Genomic DNA, 22498 nt, shown 5'->3' with positions numbered 1-22498 from the left:
CTGGCAGTTCTTAACAATTTCCATGAGCACAAAATGGAAAGCTTGACAAAGCATTTCCACTGACACTCCTTCTTTTGAGTCCTAATCCAATGATGACCTTATTCTCACAGTAAGGAAGCGGAGGCTCAGAGAGATGAAATGACTTGCCCAAGGTAATGACTAGTAAAATCTGGACTTGAACTCGGGTCTCTGGACTCCCAGCCCAATGCTTTCCATTGGAGAAAGAGGCACTAATAACATATGTGATCGTGGCAAGTTCTTTCTCCTCCCAGAGCTGCAGATTCTCTACCTGTGAAACAAGGGGTCTGGGGTAGACCATGGTTTCCAAACCGGCTGAATATTCTGGAGAGCTTGGAAAAGAATACAGATTCCTGGGCCCTACTAGAGATTCTGATTCAAGAGGTCTGAGGGGAGGGAAGGGCTGAAGCTCTGTATTTTTAATAAATTTTCCTGGGACGGGAACTGCTGTAATATATTATTAATTTCCCTTCTAGCTCCAACAACCCATGTCGGCAGGTTTCAAATAAATTATGTGGGAGTGGGGGAAAGGAGCTCTTTGTGGAATACTATTAAATGCAAATAAGGTGAACTCCTCCCTCATACTAACCAGAGGCAAGCTCACTAGCAGGAAATGATTACATTCCTTGTATGGACATCTATCATCATAGAACCAAAAGACAGAAAATATTCTTGAGAAATCATATTAGCAGGATAGAAATAATTGAAACCCAAGTGCCCAATGTAATAGGAGGAGTCCAACTGGCTGCCAGAGACACACAGGGTGAACCAACTCACACTTTGACACTCACTGATTTTGCAGTAGGCCCCAGGGGTGTAAGAAAATCTGGATAAAAATCTGGAAACACCAGTCATTAGAACATGGCTGCCCAGCTCAGTGGTCCCAGGAAGAGAGCTGGAGAATGACAAGTAACCTCCATCACATTCAGCTCCATCCCCCACTCCCCATGACAGAACTGGTGCTAGACCAATAATGATAGTCTGTCGGCCTCAGCACAATGTTTTGAAAGAATGAGCATGTGATTTCAAGAGGGTCCTGACAACAACCCTGTCAGGTGAGACATAGATAAGGGCAGTCATAGTAGAGAACAAAGCTCTGAGGTCAGTCAGACCTGGGTTTGAATCCATAATAATTACTTCCTTTATAAATAAGGTCACCATGTGGATTAAATGAAAAAAAAAAAAACCTGTGTGTAGTTCCTTAGCAGTGTTTGAAGCTCTATACATGGGAGCTTCTTTTTTGGCTGTACCTACTTTACAGGTAGAAGACTTGTCAGAGGTCAACCAGCAGCCTGGTGGCAGAGCCAAGACTAGAAGCTGTGACTCTGACATTAGAGCAATGGAACCCTCCATTGGCCCCCATCTCTTCACAACTCTGGGATTCTATTATCTCCACCTGCTGTTGGGTTTTTACTGATTGGCATCTAATGCCAGGACCCTGACTGAGGACGCAGAGAAAGATAAGACAAAAATAATTGCTATGAGAAGTGCTAATTGGGCCCTTTGTTTTTCTCATTCTACAGTCTCAATCCTTCTTGTGGCTTTATTTCTGTTTTGCTGATGACACTCGAATCTATAACTTCACTGCAGTGCTTTTCCTGACCTTCAACGGAGAATATCCAACTGCTTACTGAGCGTCTCCATAGAACCAGAATAGAATGTGTTGTTGTCTCCCCATAAATCTGCTCCTACTCTTGATGAACCCGACCCAGGCACCCAAGCCTTGTACATACGTCTTTCCTACACCCCATTCTCCCCAAATCCTGTGGATTCTATCTCAGTATACAATACTCTAAATTCCTTAATTTCTCTCCACCTTCACCGTTAGGAGGCGTGGTTCCGACTACCACCATCTCTTCCCTAGGCACGAAACAGATTCGGAGTGATGTATCTTCAGGACACACCGGCTAGTCTCCCGCTTCCAGGCCTTGGCATTTGCTGTCGTCTCTCTTTGGGACAATCCCCACCGCTCACGACTTAGTTTCAGAAGCCGTCCCTGTTCCCCGCCCAGGGCTTTTTTCTACGACCCATTAATTTCCCCTGTATCATTGGGAATAGTGTGTCTTGATCACTTCTCTAGCTCCAGCGCCTACTACAGTATTCAATGAATGTTAAATGAAAGAATGATGAATGAATGACATACTGGAGCCAGATCACCAAAAGCCTTAACACGCCCACAAGAAAACCCCGGTCGGACTTAAAAGCCAAGCGCGAGGCCAATGCCTGCGTGAGGCCAGGGGCAACAACACGGTCTCCTGCCCAGGCCTGCCCCACCTCACGGCCCGCTCGCTCCCACCAGAGGCAAAGTTTGGTTCTAATCGCTTCCACTTTTGTTGTTTAAAAAAAAAAAAACTCCGGCTCTAGTCTCACCGGCACCGAGCGCCCGACACCAGCACAATCTGGAGTCAGGAGATCTAGGAAATCTGCAATCGAGAAGCACCAACCCCACCCCCTCACTGGACACCAGCTTCTAGGTCCCTGCCATGGGTATGAGCTGCGACATCTCCTGGTCTCCGGGGCTCCAATCGCTGACAGACCCCTCCCTCATGGCCTTCCTCCCGAAGAAACGTGACCCTTGCCGGCCGCCGTTGCCGTGCCCCAACCTACTCGTTCGTCGTCCTGCTGCTCTCTGTACTCAGGCCCCCTCGCGCCTTCACCGGAGCTTCAGGGGGCGGGGCCTCGATGTGATCCAACGCGCTTGCGCGTCCCCTCCCACCACCACCCCCCCACACACAATCCGCCCCCCACCCCACCCCAGGCCGGGCTTAAAGAGCAGCGGAGCTGGACGGTGGCTGGGAAGGGGCGGTGCGTGTGAGGACAGCTTTGGAACAGCACCTTGGGAAGAAAGGGAGGAGTCGTGTTGGGGCCGCCGGGAGCTACGGGTTTGAAAAGCTAAAGCTCGTAGGGCGTCGCAACTGCTGACTTCCGACGCAAGATGGGGAAACTGATACTCAGAATGGGACAGTCACTACCTTGGGGACACACAGTTGGTGGTAGTGGGTGTCGTAATAGAGGCCCAGAGACAGAGACAGAGCCCAGCGCAGGGTCCCATAACACGTTAAAGGCTGAACCAGTGTTGGAACCCAGCTGGGTCCCAGAAAAGAACACCTGATTTCTCCAACCCTGGGACAGCTGCAGGAAAAGCCTTAATGGCAAAAGGAAAGTAATTTCATTTTTCCAGCAGTTTTAAAGTTAGGAACGTTTGAGGGTGATCCAGTGTTTCACAAAATGTCCAATATCACTCGCATCAGGATCTGGTGCAGTTTTTTTTTTTTTAATGCAGGTTTTTTTATCCCTACCTCCATCTCACCCCTTGGCAGCTCCCCAGTTCTTTAACTGCCTTCTTTCTGGATTGTGATAGGATTCTTCTCAGTCTGAAGCACCTGATATGAATTTTAATTAAACTGAATTTATCAGTCTGGGCTCTGGGGAATTAACCATGAATAAGACAGAGCCCCGGCTTTCACCTCTGATTAAAAAGGTAGACAGGTAAACAGTGTTTTTCTGGGGAAGTACGGAAGGCTTTTGGGGTCTTGAAGGACAGGTAAGCGTGTGTAAACAGTGAAGGAAGTAGGGGTGGAGGTTAGAGGCAGGAAAGGGGCTAGTGTACCAAGTAGCAGGAGCAGAAACAGCAAAGGCAAATAATCCTGAATGTGGCTAGTCTTGTTTTAGAGACAATGAGGAGTTTGGTGTAGATACTGAGGAGGGTCTGGGGGTTGGAGCAGGCTTTTAGGAGCTCAGTCTTGGGGAGGGAGCCTTGGATGCTAGGTTAACAAGTTTAGCATTTGTCCAATGAGTTGTCTAAGGATATTAAGGAAGAGGGAAACATGGTGTGTTAGGTTCTGGTTACAGCATGGCAAATGGTTTGTAAGTGGGGAGACCAAGGCCAGAGAGAGATCTCAGAGGTAGTTAAGGTGTGAGATGATGAGGCGGGGCCGAGAAGATGGAGAGAAGGGGACAGATTAAAGAGATATTTAGGAGAGAGAACTCCGACTGATTATAAATCAGCGGCCCAATCCAGGGTACAGGATGTTTCCAACTCCTTAAATAAAGTATGTGGGACTTCCCTGGTGGTCCAGTGGGTAAGACTGCTTGCTCCCAATGCAGGCGAACCAGGCTGGATCCCTGGTTGGGGAACTAGATCCTCCTGCATGCATGCCTCAACTAAGAAGCCCACATGCCACAACGAAGATCCCATGTGCTGCAACTAAGATCCAGTGCAGCCAAAATAAATAAATACATAAATATTTAAAAAATAATAAAATATGTACATTACCTACAGGACAGACTGAGCTTTCCAATCTTGTTGGTGGGAAGGAAGGGATAGGTGGTCTGTTTATTGCCACAACTGTGATTTCATGATGTCCCTCTTTTGTCTGCTTTTGTACCTAAGGGAGAGTCTGAAGCAGCAGTTACTATAATAGGCCCCAGGTGCCAGAAAAAGTCCACCGGGCTAACAAGGAACAAAGGAAGCTATTTCTAGGGCAGCATGAAATTAAAAAATCATGACCCAGGGTTCTCTGTGCAGGTTCTCCTCTTCCAAGATGGGTGCCAAATGACGTGTATCATGTGCCTATTTGTGAGATTTGGGGAGGTTCCCAGACCTTAACACCCCTTTGGTTGTGTCCTCTCACATTGTGGCAGGTAAGGTATTTTCATTCCCATTTTGTAGATGTGGCAGTTGAGCCTCAGAAGTTATGTGACTTGTTCAAGGGGATCCAGTTTGTGGTGGGACTGGAAGTGAGGGGCTCTTGGCCAAAGATGTTTCCAGCAAGTCTTTGCCTTTCTTGCTCCCTCTGCTCAGATGCTTTTCTTCTAAATCTTGGTGTAAGTGGCTCCTTCTTGTCATTCAGATGTTTCCTTCTCAGATGACATCCCCACCTGATCAGCCTGTGTCACATTTTCCTGTGTATTTTCTACATAGCACTTACTAGTATCTGAAATTATTAATTTTATGTGTTTCCCTCCACTAGAATGTGAGCTCCATGAAAACAGGGGCAATATCTGTCTTGGTCACCACTTTACCCCTAGCACCTGGAATAGCAGATACTCAATAATATTTGCCGACTGATGGAAATAAGCTGGGGAGGGAGGAAGGGAAGGAAACCAACATTAAGTGAAAGCTTGGGATGTTTCATGTGCTTCTCATAAACTATCTCATTTGATCCCCTCACAGCCTTTCCAGGTGGGTACTGTATCTCCATTGGGTGATAAGAAAACATGGGAAGTGAGGTCAAGTCAGTCGTTTGTTACTTTTGAGGCCATAGGCTCCTTTGAGAATCTTCATTAGACGCAAACTTTTAGCAGACCATGTGGAGGAATTCAGAGACCTCTTCAGGCCTACTCAGGGATCCCAGATCAAGGAACCCAGGATTAGGGAACTTGCCCGAGGTCCTTCTGGCCTCAAGCCTTTGCTGGTTCCTCCCTCCATGGCAAGGATAGATTCCCTTTAGTGGACATCAGGGAACCTGCTGAAGATTTTGGAGCAGAGCGAGTTTATGATGTCTTGAGCCTTTCATGTCTCCGACCTGAGTTCAAATCCTGACTCCACAAACTATCAGTGTGACTATGGGCAAGACTTCTCACCTCTCTGAATCCCACTTCCCTCACTTTCAAAATGGAATCTGTTTTTTGTTTTTTTTCTAACAATGACTAATCTTTATTTGATCTGCTCGTTAAGTGCCGGGTACTTGGCTGCTGGCTTTACAGTTGTTATCTCACTTTCACCACAAACCTATGAGGTGAGTACTGTTATCATGTCCATTTTACAGCCGGGGACTTGGAGGCTTGAAGAAATGCCCTGACTTGCCGAAGATCATGCAGCTTTACACTCTTAGCCATTGTGCACCTACACACGTACCTTGGGATGTGCCACGAGCTCAGGCTTCCCAAAGCTGACTTCTGAATCCACTGCAAACTCTGTTGGGTTTGTGGGAACATTTGAGTCTAAATTAGTTTAAGGAAAAGGCAAGGAGGGCTGCACTGCAGTGTGAATGGAGGTCAATCTCTTTGTATGTTGCCTTTCCCCCTGTAAGGGCCTCTGGTCAAGCCTAGACTGGGCCTCTTGACTGGGACATCTGTGTCATCCCAGGGTCTGCATTGCACGGAGGTCTGCATTTGTGCACGTGGCTGCTGTCTCTTTTTAGCAATGACATCACTCTGCCTGGAATTATGAGGCTGTCTCCACGCCTGACTGGGGGCCACTGCTTGGCCGTTCAGAGTGGAATTCCTGTGTCTTCCAGCCCCTACCTACCACAGGCCTGGCCCAGCCATGCTGCTCAGGAAATGCCTTTGGAATCAAAGGGAGGGCTCTTCCATGTGTTGAGGATTTACTGTGTGCCAGGCCTGTCCCGGACACTTTACATGTGTTATCTCATTTACATGCCCCAGTAATCCTGGGAGGGAGAAGTTACTGTCTCTATTTTACTGAGAAGAAACAGACTCAGTTGGGCTTTACCTTAGGCCCACTTGGGGTGATTGATGGCACCAGGACTGACTCTAGGGCTTGTGTGCTCATCGTGCATGATGAATTCTTGAAGCTGTGAGCTGATAAAGGGGATACACTCCTCAGCACCCAGGATCCTCAGAGACTTTCTATCAACAAGCTTCTAGTCCAGCTCTCATTTCATCCATGAGGAAACAGGAGCCCAGAAAGGAGTGATGACTTACTTATAGCCCCTCTTTTCCGCTTACTACTTATCCATTGTTTTTTAAAAAAAATATTTATTTATTTATTTATTGGCTGCATTGGGTCTTAGTTGCGGCACACGGGATCTTTCATTGCAGTGCTCGGGCTGTTCGTTGTGGTGCACGGGCTTCTTTCTAGTTGTGGCTCGGGAGCTCCAGAGCGTGTGGGCTCACTAGTTGTGGTGCACGGGCTCTCTAGTTGTGGCTTGTGGGCTCCAGAGGGAATGGGCTCTGTAGTTGTGGCACGTGGGCTCAGTATTTGCAGCACGAGGGCTTAGTTGCTCTGTGGCATGTGGGATCTTAGTTCCCTGACCAGGGATCGAACTGGCATCCCCTGCATTGCAAGACAGATTTTTTTAAAATTAATTTATTTATTTTTGGCTGTGTTGGGTCTTCGTTGCGGTGCGCGGGCTTCTCATTGTGGTGTCTTCTCTTGTTGTGGAGCATGGGCTCTAGGCACGTGGGCTTCAGTAGTTGTGGCACATGGGCTCAGTAGTTGTGGCTTGCGGGCTCTAGAGCACAGGCTCAGTAGTTGTGGCGCACAGGCTTAGTTGCTCCGCGGCATGTGGGATCCTCCTGGACCAGGGCTCGAACCCGTGTCCCCTGCATTGGCAGGAGGATTCTTAACCACTGCGCCACCAGGGACACCCTCAAGACAGCTTCTTAACCACTGGACCACCAGGGAAGTCCCACTACTTATCTTTATCTACCTTTTGGGAAGGGTGAGATCCACTTTTACTCACCATTATACCACCCAAGTAGCCCAGTGCCTGGTCCTACTTGACACTCAGTAAATGCTTTTAAATTTTATTTATTATAAAAACATTGAGAGAAGTATAAATGTTAGTATAACAGACAACCATATACCCACCACCCCACTTGTGAAACAAAAACTGCTAATATAGCTGAAGGCCCCCTGTGTGCCCCTCTACAACTGCACGTCCCCAACCCCTGGCGAAGTTAAGAGTCTCCTGAATTTGGTGTTTATTATTCTATGCCATTTTTTTTTCTTTTTTTTGTGGTATGCGGGCCTCTCACTGTTGTGGCCTCTCCCATTGCGGAGCACAGGCTCCGGACGCGCAGGCTCAGCGGCTATGGCTCACGGGCCCAGCCGCTCCGCAGCATGTGGGATCTTCCCGCACCAGGGCACGAACCCTTGTCCCCTGCATCGGCAGGCGGACTCTCAACCACTGCGCCACCAGGGAAGCCCCTATGCCATTTTTTTATTCATATACCATAAAATTCAACCTGCTTAAGTGTACAGTTTAGTGGCTTTTAGTGTGTTCACAAGATTGTGCAACCATCACCACTATCTAATTCTAGAACATTTTCACCCCCAAAAGGAACCCCATACTCATTATCAGTCACTCCCCCATTCCTCCCTGTCTCCAGCCCCGGCAATCACTAATCTGCTTTCTGTCTCTATGGATTTGCCCATTCTGGACATTTACTATAAATGGAATCCTGTATGTGGTCTTTTGTGTCTGGCTTCTTTCATTTACCATAATGTTTTCAAGGTTCATCCATGTTGTAGTATGAATCAATATTTCATTCCTTTTTATGGTATGGTATTCCATTGTGTGAATACAGCACGTTTTGTTTATCCATCACTTGGTGGACATTTGGGTTGTTTCTGCTTTTTGCTATAAATAATGCTGCCATGAACAAGTTTTTGTGTGGATATATGTTTTCAATTCTCTTGGTTATATAAGTGGACTTGCTGGGTCATATGGTAACTCTATGTTTAACTTTTTGAGGAACTGCCAGACTGTTTTCTAAAGTGGCTGCACTGTTTTCCATTCCCACCAGCAATGTATGAGAGTTTCAATTTTTACATCTTCACCAACACTTATCTCTTTGATTATGACCATCCTAATGGGTGTGAAGTGGTATCTCATTATGGTTTCAATTTGCATTTCCCTAATGACTAATGATATTGAACGTGTTTTCGTGTGCTTATTGGCCATTTGTATATATCCTTTGGGGAAATTCTATTAAAACCTTTTACCCATTTTAAGGGCAAAAATATTATTGAGTTTTAAGAATTCTTTATATATTCTGGATACCAGACCGTTATCAGATATATGATTTGCAAATATTTTCTCCCATTCTGTGGGTTTTCTTTTCAGTTTCTTGATGTTGTCTTTTTTTTTTTTTTGGTAAATATCTATATATTTTATGCAGCCTCTTTATATTGAAGAAATTGGGGTGTTTTAAAATATCTTTATTGGAGTATAATTGCTTTACATTGTTGTGTTAGTTGCCGCTGTATAACAAAGTGAATCAGCTATATGTATACATACATGCCCATGTCCCCTCTCTCTTGCGTCTCCCTCCCACCCTCCCTATCCCACCCCTTGATAGTGTCCTTTGAAGCACAAACGTTTTTAATTTTGATGTAATCTAATTCATCTATTTTTTTTCTTAGGTTGCTTATGTTTAGAGTGTCATACCTACGAAACCATTGCCTAATCCAAAATCATGAAGACTCACACCTGTCTTCTGTGAGATTTATGGGTTTTGCTGTTACATTTAGGTCTTTGATTCATGGTGCAAGGTAGGTCGTATGCATTTTTAGTCCTTTTACTAGGTGTGTGTTTCTAAAAAAATATATGATACTGTTTTTCCTGTTTGGGGGACTTTACATGGTAACGTGTGTTCTTGTGCAGTTTGATTTTCTCATTCAGCCTTATGCTGGGAGATTCATCCATGTTGATAAGAGTAACTAGTTCATTTGTTTTCACTGCTCTATAGGTTTCATTGCATAAAAATACCACATTTCATTTACCTTTTCTCCTATGAATGATCCTTTGGGGTTGTCTCTACTATTTTGCTGTTACAAAGGGTAAACAGTCTAATATGTGCCTCCTTGTGCAGTATGTTGAAGGTCATGGGCATACTCAGATTTACTAGATAATACAAAATTACTCTCATAAGTGGTTTTACAAATTTGCGCTCCTGCCAGCAATGTATTAGAATTGCCCTTATTCGGCATCCTCACCAAGACTCAGTATTGTTGGGCTTTTTTGATTGTGCCAGGCTAGTGGGTGTGAAATGATATCTCATTAGGATTTCCCAGATTAATAGCAAAGTTTACTTTTCAGTAAATATTTGCATGGGTGGGTGGATGGCATGAAAGTAGAATGGATTCAGCTCTTTGATGAGGAGATGACCCTCTATTCTTCCTGTGGCTAGAGGATGGCAGGGCTCTGGGCCTAGACTGCCAGCTGTTTGTAGGGAGACCCTGGAGCTAGGAAGCACTGGGTGAGACCAACAACTCTATATATATGGGGAAAGGCAGTTGTCACCTTGAAACCAGCAATGGGAGCCTTACCCCAGGGAGAGGCTATAGTCTTGCCCTTCCATCTCCCCACACTTTCACCAAGAAGGGAGGGAGCTAGAGAGAAGCCAGAAGGGAATTGTGTAATGATGAGAATGGGGTCCCACGGTCTTAGGAATGACCCTTTCTTGAGGACCTTCTCATGGTCTCTGTATTGGTGGTATGTATTTCCCTTGGTTTTTTGTTTTGTTTGTTTTCAATTTTTATTATTTTTTGGCTGCACCTCACGGCGTGCGGGATCTTTGTTCCCTGACCAGGGATCGGACATGTGCCCCCTTCAGTGGAAGCTCAGAATCTTAACCACTGGACCGCCAGGGAAGTCCCTGTATTTCCCTTATTTATTCACTGAGTTTGGGGAGGCATTGTACCTCTTTCTTTTTATAGGTATTATTTAATTCCCTGTGGAGTAGGTGCTGTTATTATTCCTGCTTTATAGATGAGGAACAGAGGATCAAAGGGGCAGAGTAACTGAAGGTTTGTACCCAGGCAGTCTGACTCCAGAACTCTTAAGCACTGTGCTGTATTGTTAGCCTGGCTCAGCTAAACCCAGCAAAGAAAGGAGAAGCTTGCCCAGGCTTGGGTAGGTGAGAAACGCAAGTTGCAATATCCACTGGGCCTGGCATGGAGAAGGCAACAGGGAGCAGAGTGAGAGGCCCCTGGGGAAGATGGTTCTTTTTTTTTTTTTTTTTTTTAATATAGGGTGATTCTAGTTTACATTTTCTTTTGTTGTTATAAATTTATTTTATTTAGTTATTTTTGGCTGCATTGGGTCTTCATTGCGGTGCGCAGGCTTTCTCTAGCTGCGGCGAGTGGGGGCTACTCTTCTGTTGTGGTGCGTGGGCTTCTCATTGTGGTGGCCTCTCTTGTTGCGGAGCACAGGCTCTAAGCGCACGGGCTTCAGTAGTTGTGGCGCGTGGGCTCAGTAGCTGTGGCTCTCAGGCTCTAGAGCACAGGCTCAGTAGTTGTGGTGCATGGCCTTTGTGGCTCCGCAGCATGTGGGATCTTCCCGGACCAGGGCTTGAACCCGTGTCCCCTGCATTGGCAGGTGGATTCTTAACCACTGTGCCACCAGGGAAGTCCTGTATTATTTCTTATAAATTATTGTAACTATACAATTATCTGAAAAATTTCAATTGGAAAATGATTGGGAAATGAAATTTAAGGCCCAAAGAATTAGGTAGGAAAGTAGAGATATTTGTAATAACAACATTTTCAACCCATTAAAAAAAAAACACTGAGGGCTGTGCTCAGGGAGACCTCTCACCCTTAAGTTAGCAAAGTGCAGATTCGCAGAGAGGCTTGCAGTATAACCTGAGATGTGGGAGAGTGCAGGGTCACCCTGCACACCTCAAGATACCCAGGGTAGACTGGGTTGGTTTCCAATCCCAACTCATTGAGCCTCTCTCTGCCCTTCACCTACCAAGCTGACTGACCATGATCACAAGGGCAGAGACACAACCTCACCCCACCGTCCCACTCTACCTCTAATTGGACTTCTGAGAGTTCTTCCCCCAGTCTCCACTCTACCAGACAGACTCCTCCTTAGGAGCAAGCCTACAACCAGTCCCAATCTGGGTGGCATCAGAGAGTGTTTGTTGAACTCAACAAAACGGGACGCTGACAGAGGCTGGGACAAGCCTGTCTTGATCCTGAGACCCCAGGCAGGGCCAAGGTTTTGGCACAGGATTTTGGCAGTGGGGTGGCTGTGGTCTTTTAAGACCCTGGGACTTTCCTCCCACGTATGCCCACAAGGATGTCTCTTCCAGAATGTTGGCTGCCCTGGGCACTACCTCAAATTCCATCCCCAGAGTGGCAGACCCAAGGCCTCCTCTCCAGACTACCCCAACATACACATCAGCACAGGGCTGGCGTGTTCACACTGTTGATCTCTTACCATGGGCTAAGCACTCTGGTTCATTTATATCTCTCAGCAACATTATGAGGCAGGTACTCTTCGTATATCCATTTTGCAACGAAGGACCCAAGGCTCAGAGAGGTTAAGTAACTAACTCACGGTCACTTAGCTTGTAAATGGCAGAGCAAGGACTCCAAGAGGCAGTCCTAACATGTGCCCAGCCTAGTCCCTGCAGGTGCAAAGCTAAAAAAGAACCATTGCCTGCTCAAACAGTCAACGGTAATGTCGTCAGACATTTACATAGGGCTTGTAGGTATCAGGCACAGGCTAAGCTCTTTACATACATTATTTCCTTGACTCTGCTTAACAACCCAATGGAATAAGGTTATGCTCATTTTATGATGGAAATTGAAGCTCCAACAGGAAAAGGTCAAGGTCACATAGCAAGTAAGGGGCAGAGCTGGACAGTCTGACTCTGGAGCCAGAGCTAGCAGACCCTCTTCTGCCATCTCTTCCTCCTTTTTTTTAGCGTCCTCCCTCCCCTATACACTGACCCTCCCAGGCTTTCCTCCTGCTGCTGTTTCCACTCTCCCCCACCCCAGTTCCCCAGGCTAACCCGTGTCCGGAGCCCCCAGCCCTTTCATTCATATTCTGAGCATAGTTTGGAGGCTGAGGCCGGGTCAGACTATCTGGATGGTGACCTCCAGGGGTCAGCCCATGCCCTAGGGTGTCCTTTAGCCCTTCCTATTTCCACTCGGCTGCCTGGCAAGGGAAGTCTTGGAGGGGCCCACCACCCAGTCCTCTTACCTACCTGCAGTGGCCTGCGGGATACGGTGGATAGAGCGAGCAGGACGCCCATACCTTGCAGAGAGGCCAGCGTTCTAGGGGTGGGGGCAGCACTGAGCCTCTCAGGACCCGGTGGCTCTGGAAGCTGATATGAACAGCAGCAACTGCTGGCATTATCTGGGTTCTAAGAATAGCTTGGGCTGAAGAGTTGGGGGCTGGGGCCAGGGAAGAGGGCAGGAGCCTTTTTCCACTGCCCCTTCCACCCCTGCTGCTTGGCCTAGAAACTGGGAAGCCTTCCTTCTGGCTTACAATTTGCTCTGGGATGATTTCGCATGGATACATCTTGTCCACCTTTGGGTTGGAGGACAGAGGGCGTCCCAGGGACTCAGACCCAGGGCTGAGGGCACTGAGCCCACACCCTGAGGACCCGCCCTCCTCCAGGCCCTCCCCTCTGGCGCAGAGTAGGGGCTTGCTTTTTCAAGGGTCGATATGTTGGAAGCGACCTTTATTCATTTAGCAAACACTTAACAAATAGGTAATACATAGACATGATTCAAAATTCAAAGGTATAAAAGGATACACAAGGAAAAAATATCAGTCTGTCCCTTTCCTAGCCTCCATCCACCTATTCCTCTCTGCTCCTCCCTTTTTTCATTTAATGAGATATCTTGAAAGTAACAACAATAATGTAAATAATAATATAATATGAGGGAAACCCACGTTACATCATGAGTCTCTGCTATGTGCCAGGCACTGTTCTAAGCACTTCGGATGTTTTAACCCATATAGTGCTCATCAGAATCCTATGTGGTGGGTACTTTGTACGAATCTCCATTGTTAAGAGGTTAAGTGATTTTCCACGATTTCATGGCTGGTAATTGGCAGAGCCAGGATTCAGTCTCAGGCAGTCTGACGTTAGATAACGTATTCTTCATCACTGCTCCGTACTGCTGCTCACACTTATGTCATGCCACTACACAGCACACCCTTGCTCTTCCTAAGGGCCAAGGTCAGAGATGTACTATATATTGAACACGTGCCGTGGCCAGGCTCAGGCTGGTCTGCAGCAAAGAATAAAAAAGACTAGGTCTCTGCCCTCATGGAACTGGCATCCCAGTGCCCATGAGTATCTGTCAACCAAGGTAGGAGGAGGGAAACCCACGTGTCACTCACATGCCTGTATACCGTCTGCTGTTCACACACACCCTGTCCCTTATCCACTGGTCCTTTACTCACTCAGCCTCTGAGCTGGAAGGCCTTAGAGCCCAGAGCTATAGGTAGGAACATGGAGATCCAGACAGAAGTAGACACGAGAGATCACAGTGTGGCCCTCGTAAGCCTCATCCCCTGCCCCCGGGATCCATTTCAGCAGGGCTGCTTGGGGGTGCCTCTAATCCAGGGCCCAACCATTGTTTGATGTTGGGAACAATTGAAGGGCAAGGGAGCTATAGATAGATCCACAGCTGCTGTCACCTGTTCCAGCCTGGGCACTGGGCCCAAGCGTTGTCTACGTGGGGGTACTTTACCAGTGAGGGCCCCCTGGGGGTGGGAGATTGGTCCAGCCTAGCTCAGCTCTACAGAGACTGAGTCAGAGGCCAAGACAAAGAAATAGAGTCTCGGAGGGCAGAGAGAGACAGGGTAACACAGAAAGACCAAGACCCTCGAGAGACACAGGAGGCTCCCACCAAATGCCATAAACCCAGTGACTGGTTGGGGCTCTGGGAGGGCTACACAAGCACACTTCTTTCTGGGAGAGCCACATCCCAGATCCTTCCGAGGCAGTTGAAGGAACATGCTTTGGGGAGTGCTCTGGGAGACTCCTGAGATCTTTGAAAGGAAGACGTTGTGCTGCTGTGTCTAGTTGTAGCTTTAATTCAGTATGTGACCTTGGGCATGGACCTGCTTCTTCCTCTGTGCCTCCGTTTCCCCAGCTGCCCAATGAGAGAGCTGGTTTGCATGATCCCTGAAGGGCCCTTTCATCCTCTGATGCCTGTCAGGACATATTCCTCATGTGTCTAACCTCTCTCCCTCTTGCTGCAGTGGAGGCCATAGTCACCTCCTTTGTTTGCCCTTTGTGAGGATGGGGGACAGCTGGTCCCCCCATCCCCTCCCCCCAGTAACCTTTCAGCCATAAATCCATGCTGAGGCGTCTCTCCACCGGATAAACAGCCCTGATGCCTTTTGGCTGCACTCATCCTATTTTCTGCTTGAAGCATCAGAGCCGGGGCCCACTCGGGCCCTCTGCAGCTGCCCACGGCCCCAGGAGGGGGACAAGCCTTGGACGAGCAGGGGCACCCCCCCGGGGTGCCAGGGTGGAGGCCCCTCTTTGGGCCTCACCGCCTTGCATTTAGACCCTTATGGCAGCCGCCTCCTAAGTCTTCCTGCCCCGGTCTCGCCCCTGCAGTCCATCCTCCACACCAGCTGTCATGGGGCTCTTGTGAACACATAAATCTGAACACACTGTCAAATGCCCTTGCTCCAAGCTCTTTGATGAAAAAAATAAAATAAAAATGCCTTTGATGGCTCCCCAACTCCCGCAGGATAAAGAACCAAATCCTAATCTGGCTTTTGAAGCCCTTCACAATCCAGTCCCAACTGCTCCGTCCAGCCTCACCTCCCTTTACTCCCGTGTGGCTGCTCTGGGCTTGGAGTTCAGGTTCACGCTGTCTGTCCCCTGTCCTCTACCTTCAGTGCCTCTCCCCGCCTCTCCCTGGACGGCCACAGCCTGCTCACTGGTCTGCCTGTGGCATCTCTTGCTCTTTCCAGTCCATTCTCTACATGGCAGCCAGAGTGATCATTATTAACCTTCACCACTTACTCTCCTGCCCTAACAGCTCCCCTTCGCACTTGGAATAAAGTCCTCCAAGTGTCCCGGTGACCCAGCCCCTGCCTACCTGTCTAACGTCACCTTGCAAAACTTTCCCCACCTTCCTACCCCAGCGGCACTAGCACTGTGACAGGGCCTCAGACACACCAAGCTATGCTCTGCCTCACGGCTTTTGTATTTACTGTTCCTCCTGGTTGGAATATCTTTCCCCCAGCTCTTCACCTAACCGGCTCCCTCTTATCCTTCAGGTCTTGCCTTAAATGTCACCTCTTCAGAGAGGCCCTCTCTGACTAACCTGAATAGAGTTACACCCCCGTTACCCTCCACAGCACTACTTTGCGTGGTGCCTTCATAGCACGTGCCACGATCTTTTAACTTTCAAACTCCTCCATTCTGACATCCTCCTTGAGCATCACTTTTTTTCCTGGACAATGAGTGTTGTGTTCCCATCCTGGACACATAAGAGGAGCTGTCAGATGCATATTGAATTGAATTCATGTGTCCCTCCCTCCTTCACAGAGTCCTTCAATGTCTTTATCCAAAGAAGGACTTCCAGGCACTGGGGTGCATTGTTGGCAGATATATTTGGGGCTGGGGTGGCTCCCAAATTACATCCTCTCTGCCTACCTGCCTGCCCTTGCTTTCTCCAATGCTCAGCTCCTCTACTGGCATTTTGGGCTGGAAGAGGAGGCACCAGAGATACTATGCCCCTGTCAGGCTTTGCCTAGTCAGTCTGGCTGCTACTAAGCTGTGGGTTCCAGGACTCTTGGCAACTGCCGATCTGAGGTCTTTGGTGGAGAGGAATCGGGGACACCTAGACCCTGGTGCCCAGCTTGGCTCTCGCCCCCTACATACTAAGACTTCCAATCTCTATCTCTGGCCACTTTACTCTCTTCCCTGACTCCTGCTTCTCCCCTCCAACTCTCTTCCTAGCCAGGCCCAAGGTTCCCTGGTGTAAGTGGGGGCTGGTGGACAGCATATCAGTTTTTGAGGGCAGTGGTAGACCTATTCAGGGCCACCTGGCTCTGGGGGCCTGGAGACACAGACTAGAAAGCCTGAGGTCCAGCCCTCCCCAACAGCCTTTTCTGGGGCTGTCAGTACCCTAAGTCCCTTGAAGATGGTGTTTCTTTGAGTGATTTCCAGGGAGAGTCCCTCTAGCCCAGGAGGGTGGACACACTGCTGGCCAGGCTGCAGGTGACCCAGCTGCCCTCATGCTGGTCCTGCCTGAAGTTGCTTTCTCCTTTCCCAGTTTTCATGTGCAGGGGTAGAGAGCTTGCCTTCGGAGTGGGATCCTGGAGTCTGGCCTGGGCTTCCCTCTGTCCCCATCAGCGTCTTGGTGTGCTTAGCTGAGCTGATTTCCCTTCCAGCCCTCCAGCCCTGATGCTCCTGATTCCTAATGCCCTAGGAGTCTTTAATTTAAAAAAACAACAGGGGACTTCCCTGGCGGTCCAGTGGTTAAGACTTTGCCTTCCAATGCAGGGGGTGTGGGTTCGATCCCTGGTCAGGGAGCTAAGATCCCACATGCCTTGCAGACAAAAAACCAAGACATAAAACGAAGCAATATTGTAACAAATTCAATGAAAGACTCTAAAAATGGTCCACATCAAAAGAATCTTAAAAAATAAAACAACAACAAACAAACAAAAAAAACCCAAAGGAGGGACAAATGTAAAAGATACAGGGAAGTACAAAAAATAACAAACCATTGTACCTTTTGTCATATTTGCTTCAAGTCTTTTGCGCCAGGATTCTAGCACTTCAGAGTTCTAATGACCCTGGGTTCTAACACCCCAGCATTCTAAAACTGAGGTGCATATGTCTTGTCTCTGTACTTATAACATTGGGAAGAGAAGGCAAGAAGAAAGACTTTGGACTGTCTATACTGGCTACGCAGTGGGTGGGTTTGTTGGGTTGAGAGGGTGGTTGTTAAGAAACAAAGCTTCCAGAGGGTCTAAAATCCTGGAATCCTGGAGTCCTGAGGTTGGAGTAGACCTCAGAGGTCATCCAGTCCAAAGCCTCAAGCCCTGTGCAGACTCTACCTGATTCTTCCTTGCTTTTGGCAGGCTCACTTTCTTCCAAGGCAGCCTCTTCCATTGCTGATTGGCTCCAAGTGTGAAAAAGTCCTTTTTTGTGTGTATCTTCAAACTCTGCTTCCTTGTAACTGCACTGTTGTTCTGCTCTTGGGGCCACACAAATCACACAGGCTCCCTCTGTTCCAGCATGGCTCTTCAGGTGTTTAAAGTTGGTACCTTAAGTCCTTGCAGATTGTAGCATTTGTTGCATCTCTCAGGTGCATCTTGGGTTTCCTCACTGCTTTGTCATGTTTGTCTGTGAGCTCATCTCAGCAGGAAGGAGTGTCCGGTGTAGTAGAAGCGAACTTACAGGGCAGTTCTAGACCCACTTCTTTGGGTTGGTTTTTCAGCCCCAGGTTTCTACACTGAGCAGGTAATTCTAGAATTCAGACCCCCATTATATTTGGTATAGGCTAGGCTTGTTAGAGATTCTGATTCTCCAGGCCAGTTCTATTGCTCGGGCCTTAGGCACAAAGCCCTGCTTTCTGAGCATCTTTGAACAGGAGCAGAGTTTTCCCTACCCTCTGGGCTTTCTAAATTGCTCAAGCCCAGCTCCTTAGCCTCTGACCCCCTATGGATATTAAAACTCTGTAATCTAAACTATCAATCAAGTTTGCTTCATTCTCTTACTTCATAGATATTTATTGACTTTCTACTATGTGTAGCTACTCTGCAAGGTGCTGGGGGCCTAGACCAAGCTCTTGCCCTTTACTGGGTGTGGGTGTGGGTGGGAGGTGGAGACAGGGAAGAAAATCTAAGTTCTGTGAAGATAATTAAAACAGAATGATGGGGCTTCCCTGGTGGCGCAGTGGTTGAGAGTCCGCCTGCCGATGCAGGGGACGCGGGTTCATGCCCCGGTCTGGGAGGATCCCACATGCCACGGAGCGGCTGGGCCCATGAGCCATGGCCGCTGGGCCTGCGCATCCGGAGCCTGTGCTCCGCGACGGGGGAGGCCACAACAGTGAGAGGCCCGCGTACCACAAAACAAAACAAAACAAAACAAAAAATACCAGAATGATGTTGTCACAAATATGATGTGGAGAAAAAAAGAGGAATACATAATGTAGGACTCCATTCATATAAATTTCAAAACCATCTGTGATATTAGAAGTCAAGATAGTAGGTGAGGGAGTGATAACTGAAAGAGGGTTGATGGGGATGCTGGTAATTTTGGGTTCTTGAACAGAGTGTGTTTACTTTGTGAAAATTCATCAGACTGTACAAGGATATTCACCGCAGCCCTGATTGTAATGGCAAAACGAGAACAATCTAACTGTCCACCCAAAGGACACCTGTATCATTTTGTAACATGGGGAAATATCTGTAGGATTAATTACTAAAACGTTCTGGGCATTTGTAATTTTGATAGATATTGCCAAATTTGGCCATGCATTTTTAACAAAGTTTTCATGTAACATACATACTGTGAAGTGCATACATCTTAAGCATATAGCATGATTAGTTTTACAAAGTGAACACACCAGTGTAACCACAGTCCAGCTCAGTATATAGAGTGTTTCCTGCATTCCAGAAGCTTCTCTTGTGCCTCCTCTCGTTGTTACTTTCCCTCAAAGGACCACTCTTTCACTTTATCATCATTCGTTAGTTTTGCCTGTTTTGAACTATTTATGGTTGAAAATGTATCTTTGAAATTATTCCTATAGAATATAGATATGTCTGTATATTTGGAATTCGTAACCTGTTGGTGCAGAGGATTTCTCTTTGTGAGCTCAGCCTAATGTCTGGCTGGAATCCTGGCTCTGGACCTCTTTGTGTCCAGTGTTGAAGGTTCCAGGATCCTTTGATATTCTGACTCCAAGATTCTGTGGCGTCACCAGGGCCTGAATGGGGTGACAGAAAAGGAGAGCCTGGAAGTGCCCTGACACATTCTGAAGGCAGACTGAGTGTCAGCACCCCGAACCCCTGATGTGAGTAGGGTGCAGGAGGGGGCTAAGAGTGGGAACTTGGCTTCCTGTGAATCTTAAATGTCATTATGAAGGGGGCTCCTGATTGGTCTAAATTTCCTCAATTTGCTTCCTCTTCAGCTAAATTATTCCTTTATGCCTATGGTCCTAGGTCTGGTTTCCTTCTTGTGTAATTTCCCCAGGGGACCTCAGAGAACTAGGGATAGAGGTGAGGGGAAGTGGGGAAGAGACAGCATCCAGGTGCTTGGAGAGGGATGCCTTAGTGTCTCTGCTTCTCTTTTTGAGTTGGTCTCTGCCACTGTTTATCTGTGAGGTTTGGCTAGCGCTTTCCTTTCCCTGGGCCTCAGTTTCTCTGGATGTGTAAAGAGGGTTGGACCAAATAGTCCCAGAGTACATTTTGTGGTCGCCCTCCCTGAGTCTCCTTGCTCTCCACTTTTGGGGGTGTGGACCTTTTTCTGGGTGTATCAGACTCCCTGTGACTCAGTTTCTCTCTCCCAGCACCTCAGTCTTCCCAAATCTCTCCCTGCCTTGTCCCTGCCCCTGTCGGTCTGAATCTCAACCTCTGAGTGGAGTGAGTGTCTCTATCTGCCTTTGTGATCCCCTGACAATGGGAGGTAAAAATAGCCCAGGGGCCGTGCTGGTGGAGATAAAAGGGAATTTGCCTTTTGTGTCCTGTGGCCAGGCAGGGGGGGCTGTGACACGTGGAGATTGCTGACATAGCTCTCCTCTGCTGACCTTGACGGTGGCAATAAAAGGGGGAGCCCAGCTCCCAGCCCTCACCGTGGTGCTGAGGTGGGTGATCAGGGCTGGAGTTGGAGCCCAAGGGAGGGCAGACAGGCTGATGGGTGAGGGTGCCTATGGGCTGGCACAAGTCTCTCCATTTCTGTGGGAGAGGATACTCTGGTGTTAGAGAGAGAGAGAGAGAGAGAGAGAGAGAGAGAGAGAGAGAGAGAGAGAGAGAGAGAGAGAGAGAGAGAGAGTGTGTGTGTGTGTGTGTGTGTGTGTGTGTGTGTGTGTATGTGTGTGTGTGTGTGTTGCCTCACCAGGGAGGCTGAAGTGGGGAGCCCCACGGAATCACCTACTATTAGGTCTTGTGGGTTTTTCGATCATGCCCCAGTTTGGGGCCCCTGGTCCCTCAGTTCCCCTGTCACTGCCATCTTCCAGTGCCTGCTGCCTTGGACTGCCTTGAACCTCTAAGATCTCATCCTCCACCTCTCAGTGCCACTACCATGATGGATGTGAGTGAACTTGGGGAGTCTGCCCGCTACCTCCGCCAGGGCTACCAGGAGCAGATGAAGGTGCACACTGTCCTGTGGGATGGTAAGTGAGGGCAGAGTGGGGCACAGCTACAGAGAAGCCCTTATGGACTCAGACCAGGAGTGGGGAGGGGGGCACTCAGCTCGGGTCTGAAGGAGCACTCTGGCCTGAAAGCTTTAGCCCTGAGGATAAAATCCCAGGGAGCCTGTGTACATCACTGTATGTCTGTGAGCAAGCCTCGGTTTGCTCCTCTGTAAAATGGGACAGTATCACCCACCTCCTGGAGCTGCCGTCTGTGGCTGGAGCCTGAAGCTTCTGAGATGAGAGTGATTGGTATGTGTGCAGGCTGCCTCCACATGTCCATAAAACCTGTGCTGGAGTTATTTTTAGTGCTTTCCATAGAGCCAAAGCCTCTGTTTATCAGGGACAGGAATAAAGGCTACTATTTATGACCCAGTTTGCTCATAGGACAATAATAACAATAGGCAATGTGTATCAAGTGCTTATTGTGTGCCAGGCCCAGAGCAGATGACTTTCCATGCATCATCTCAACAACCTGGGGAGATGGAGACCAGGGCCAGGGCCAGCTTCGTGGGTGTGTAACCTCTGCAGCCACAGAGGGGCCTCATGCTCGATTTAACACTGTTATCACCATCTTGAAACTGTAAATAATTTCTTAACAAGAGGATCTGCATTTTAACACTGGGGCCTGCAAGTTATGGAGCTGGTCCTGACTAAGGCACTTGACTAATAAGTGGCAGGACACCTGAGTCTGTGCCTTTAACTGCCATGAAATATGGGCTCCCTGTAGCTCTGGGGCCAGCTGACCAGGCAGGAAGGAGCATAAGACAGACTTACAAGACCTGGGTTTGAGTCTTCAGTGAAATGGGGGAGGCAGAACCCACTGAGAATTAAGTGCCTGATATTGAGGGCTGCTCCATATGGGAACTAAGGACATGCCCATAATGTTACCTTTGAGGGACAGGCCCATAGAGAATGAGGGATTTTCCTGAGGTCACAGGGCAAATACAACAGAAGCAGGAATCTGAATCCAAGTGTGTAATCCAGAGCTGTGAGGGACTGTAACCTCAGTCAGGGGATCCTTTGAGGAGATCTCTAGGGACCCTCCCAGCTCTGCCCTTCTGGGAGTCTGTGTCTGGAAGGATCTTTTCTGGGTACTCCTGCATCCTGACAGGGGCTCCTAGGAGGGGCACAGCTGTGTAGACACGACCTGGGAACCCCAGCCGGGTCCCCAACCCCTGGATGTGCGTCAGCCTTTCTCAAAACCCCCATGCTCTCCCCAAAACTCAGGGAAGAAGCGGGTCTGGGTACCTGATGAACAGGATGCTTACGTGGAGGCTGAGGTCAAATCCGAGGCTACTGGGGGCAGAGTCAACGTGGAGACCAAAGACCAGAAGGTTTGGCTCCCCCTTTTCCCGGAATTAGCTCCTCTGCCTTCCCGGGTGTAGCTCCTGGCCAGTGTGCTCTGGATGATGAAAGGGTGTCTGGGAGCGTACAGGAGTGAGAGGCTGAGGTCAGTTTGTTCCTGCCCACCTGTCACCCCACTATACGACCTTCCTGGCAGGTGCTGACGGTTCGTGAAGCTGAACTGCAGCCCATGAACCCGCCCCGCTTCGACTTGCTGGAGGACATGGCCATGATGACGCACCTCAACGAGGCAGCCGTACTGCACAACCTGCGCCAGCGTTACGCTCGCTGGATGATCTATGT

General features: G+C 48.4%; 2 protein-coding genes across 16 annotated transcripts in view; one reads left to right on the top strand and one right to left on the bottom strand.

Annotated features, from left to right (window-relative positions):
* Positions 1 to 2731, bottom strand: part of GSS (glutathione synthetase) — a 79056-nt gene extending 76325 nt beyond the window's left edge. For 8 of the 9 annotated variants that reach the window (XM_049698927.1, XM_049698930.1, XM_049698928.1 and 5 more), the window contains exon 1: positions 2626 to 2731. The gene's annotated coding sequence lies outside the window, so the exon portion shown is untranslated. Of the gene's footprint in view, positions 1 to 2388; positions 2526 to 2625 lie in introns of those variants that run through there. The other variant, XM_033433569.2, reaches the window with a different exon arrangement.
* A 142-nt stretch (positions 2732 to 2873) lies between these two features.
* MYH7B (myosin heavy chain 7B) overlaps positions 2874 to 22498 on the top strand; it is a 41096-nt gene continuing 21471 nt past the window's right edge. For 4 of the 7 annotated variants that reach the window (XM_049698884.1, XM_049698882.1, XM_049698883.1 and 1 more), the window contains exons 1-5: positions 2874 to 4662; positions 9134 to 9262; positions 20675 to 20830; positions 22079 to 22185; positions 22353 to 22496. In XM_049698884.1, the coding sequence (XP_049554841.1) occupies positions 9253 to 9262; positions 20675 to 20830; positions 22079 to 22185; positions 22353 to 22496 (417 nt within the window). In that variant the 5' untranslated portion in view covers positions 2874 to 4662; positions 9134 to 9252. Of the gene's footprint in view, positions 4663 to 9133; positions 9263 to 19423; positions 19514 to 20674; positions 20831 to 22078; positions 22186 to 22352; positions 22497 to 22498 lie in introns of those variants that run through there. The other 3 variants (XM_049698881.1, XM_049698880.1, XM_049698885.1) reach the window with 3 other exon arrangements.

This window comes from Orcinus orca, chromosome 16 (genome assembly GCF_937001465.1).
Source record: "Orcinus orca chromosome 16, mOrcOrc1.1, whole genome shotgun sequence".
NCBI classification, from domain to species: Eukaryota; Metazoa; Chordata; class Mammalia; order Artiodactyla; family Delphinidae; genus Orcinus; species Orcinus orca.
The sequence above is the reverse complement of the archived record's forward strand: the minus strand, read 5'-3'. Positions and strand labels throughout refer to the sequence as shown.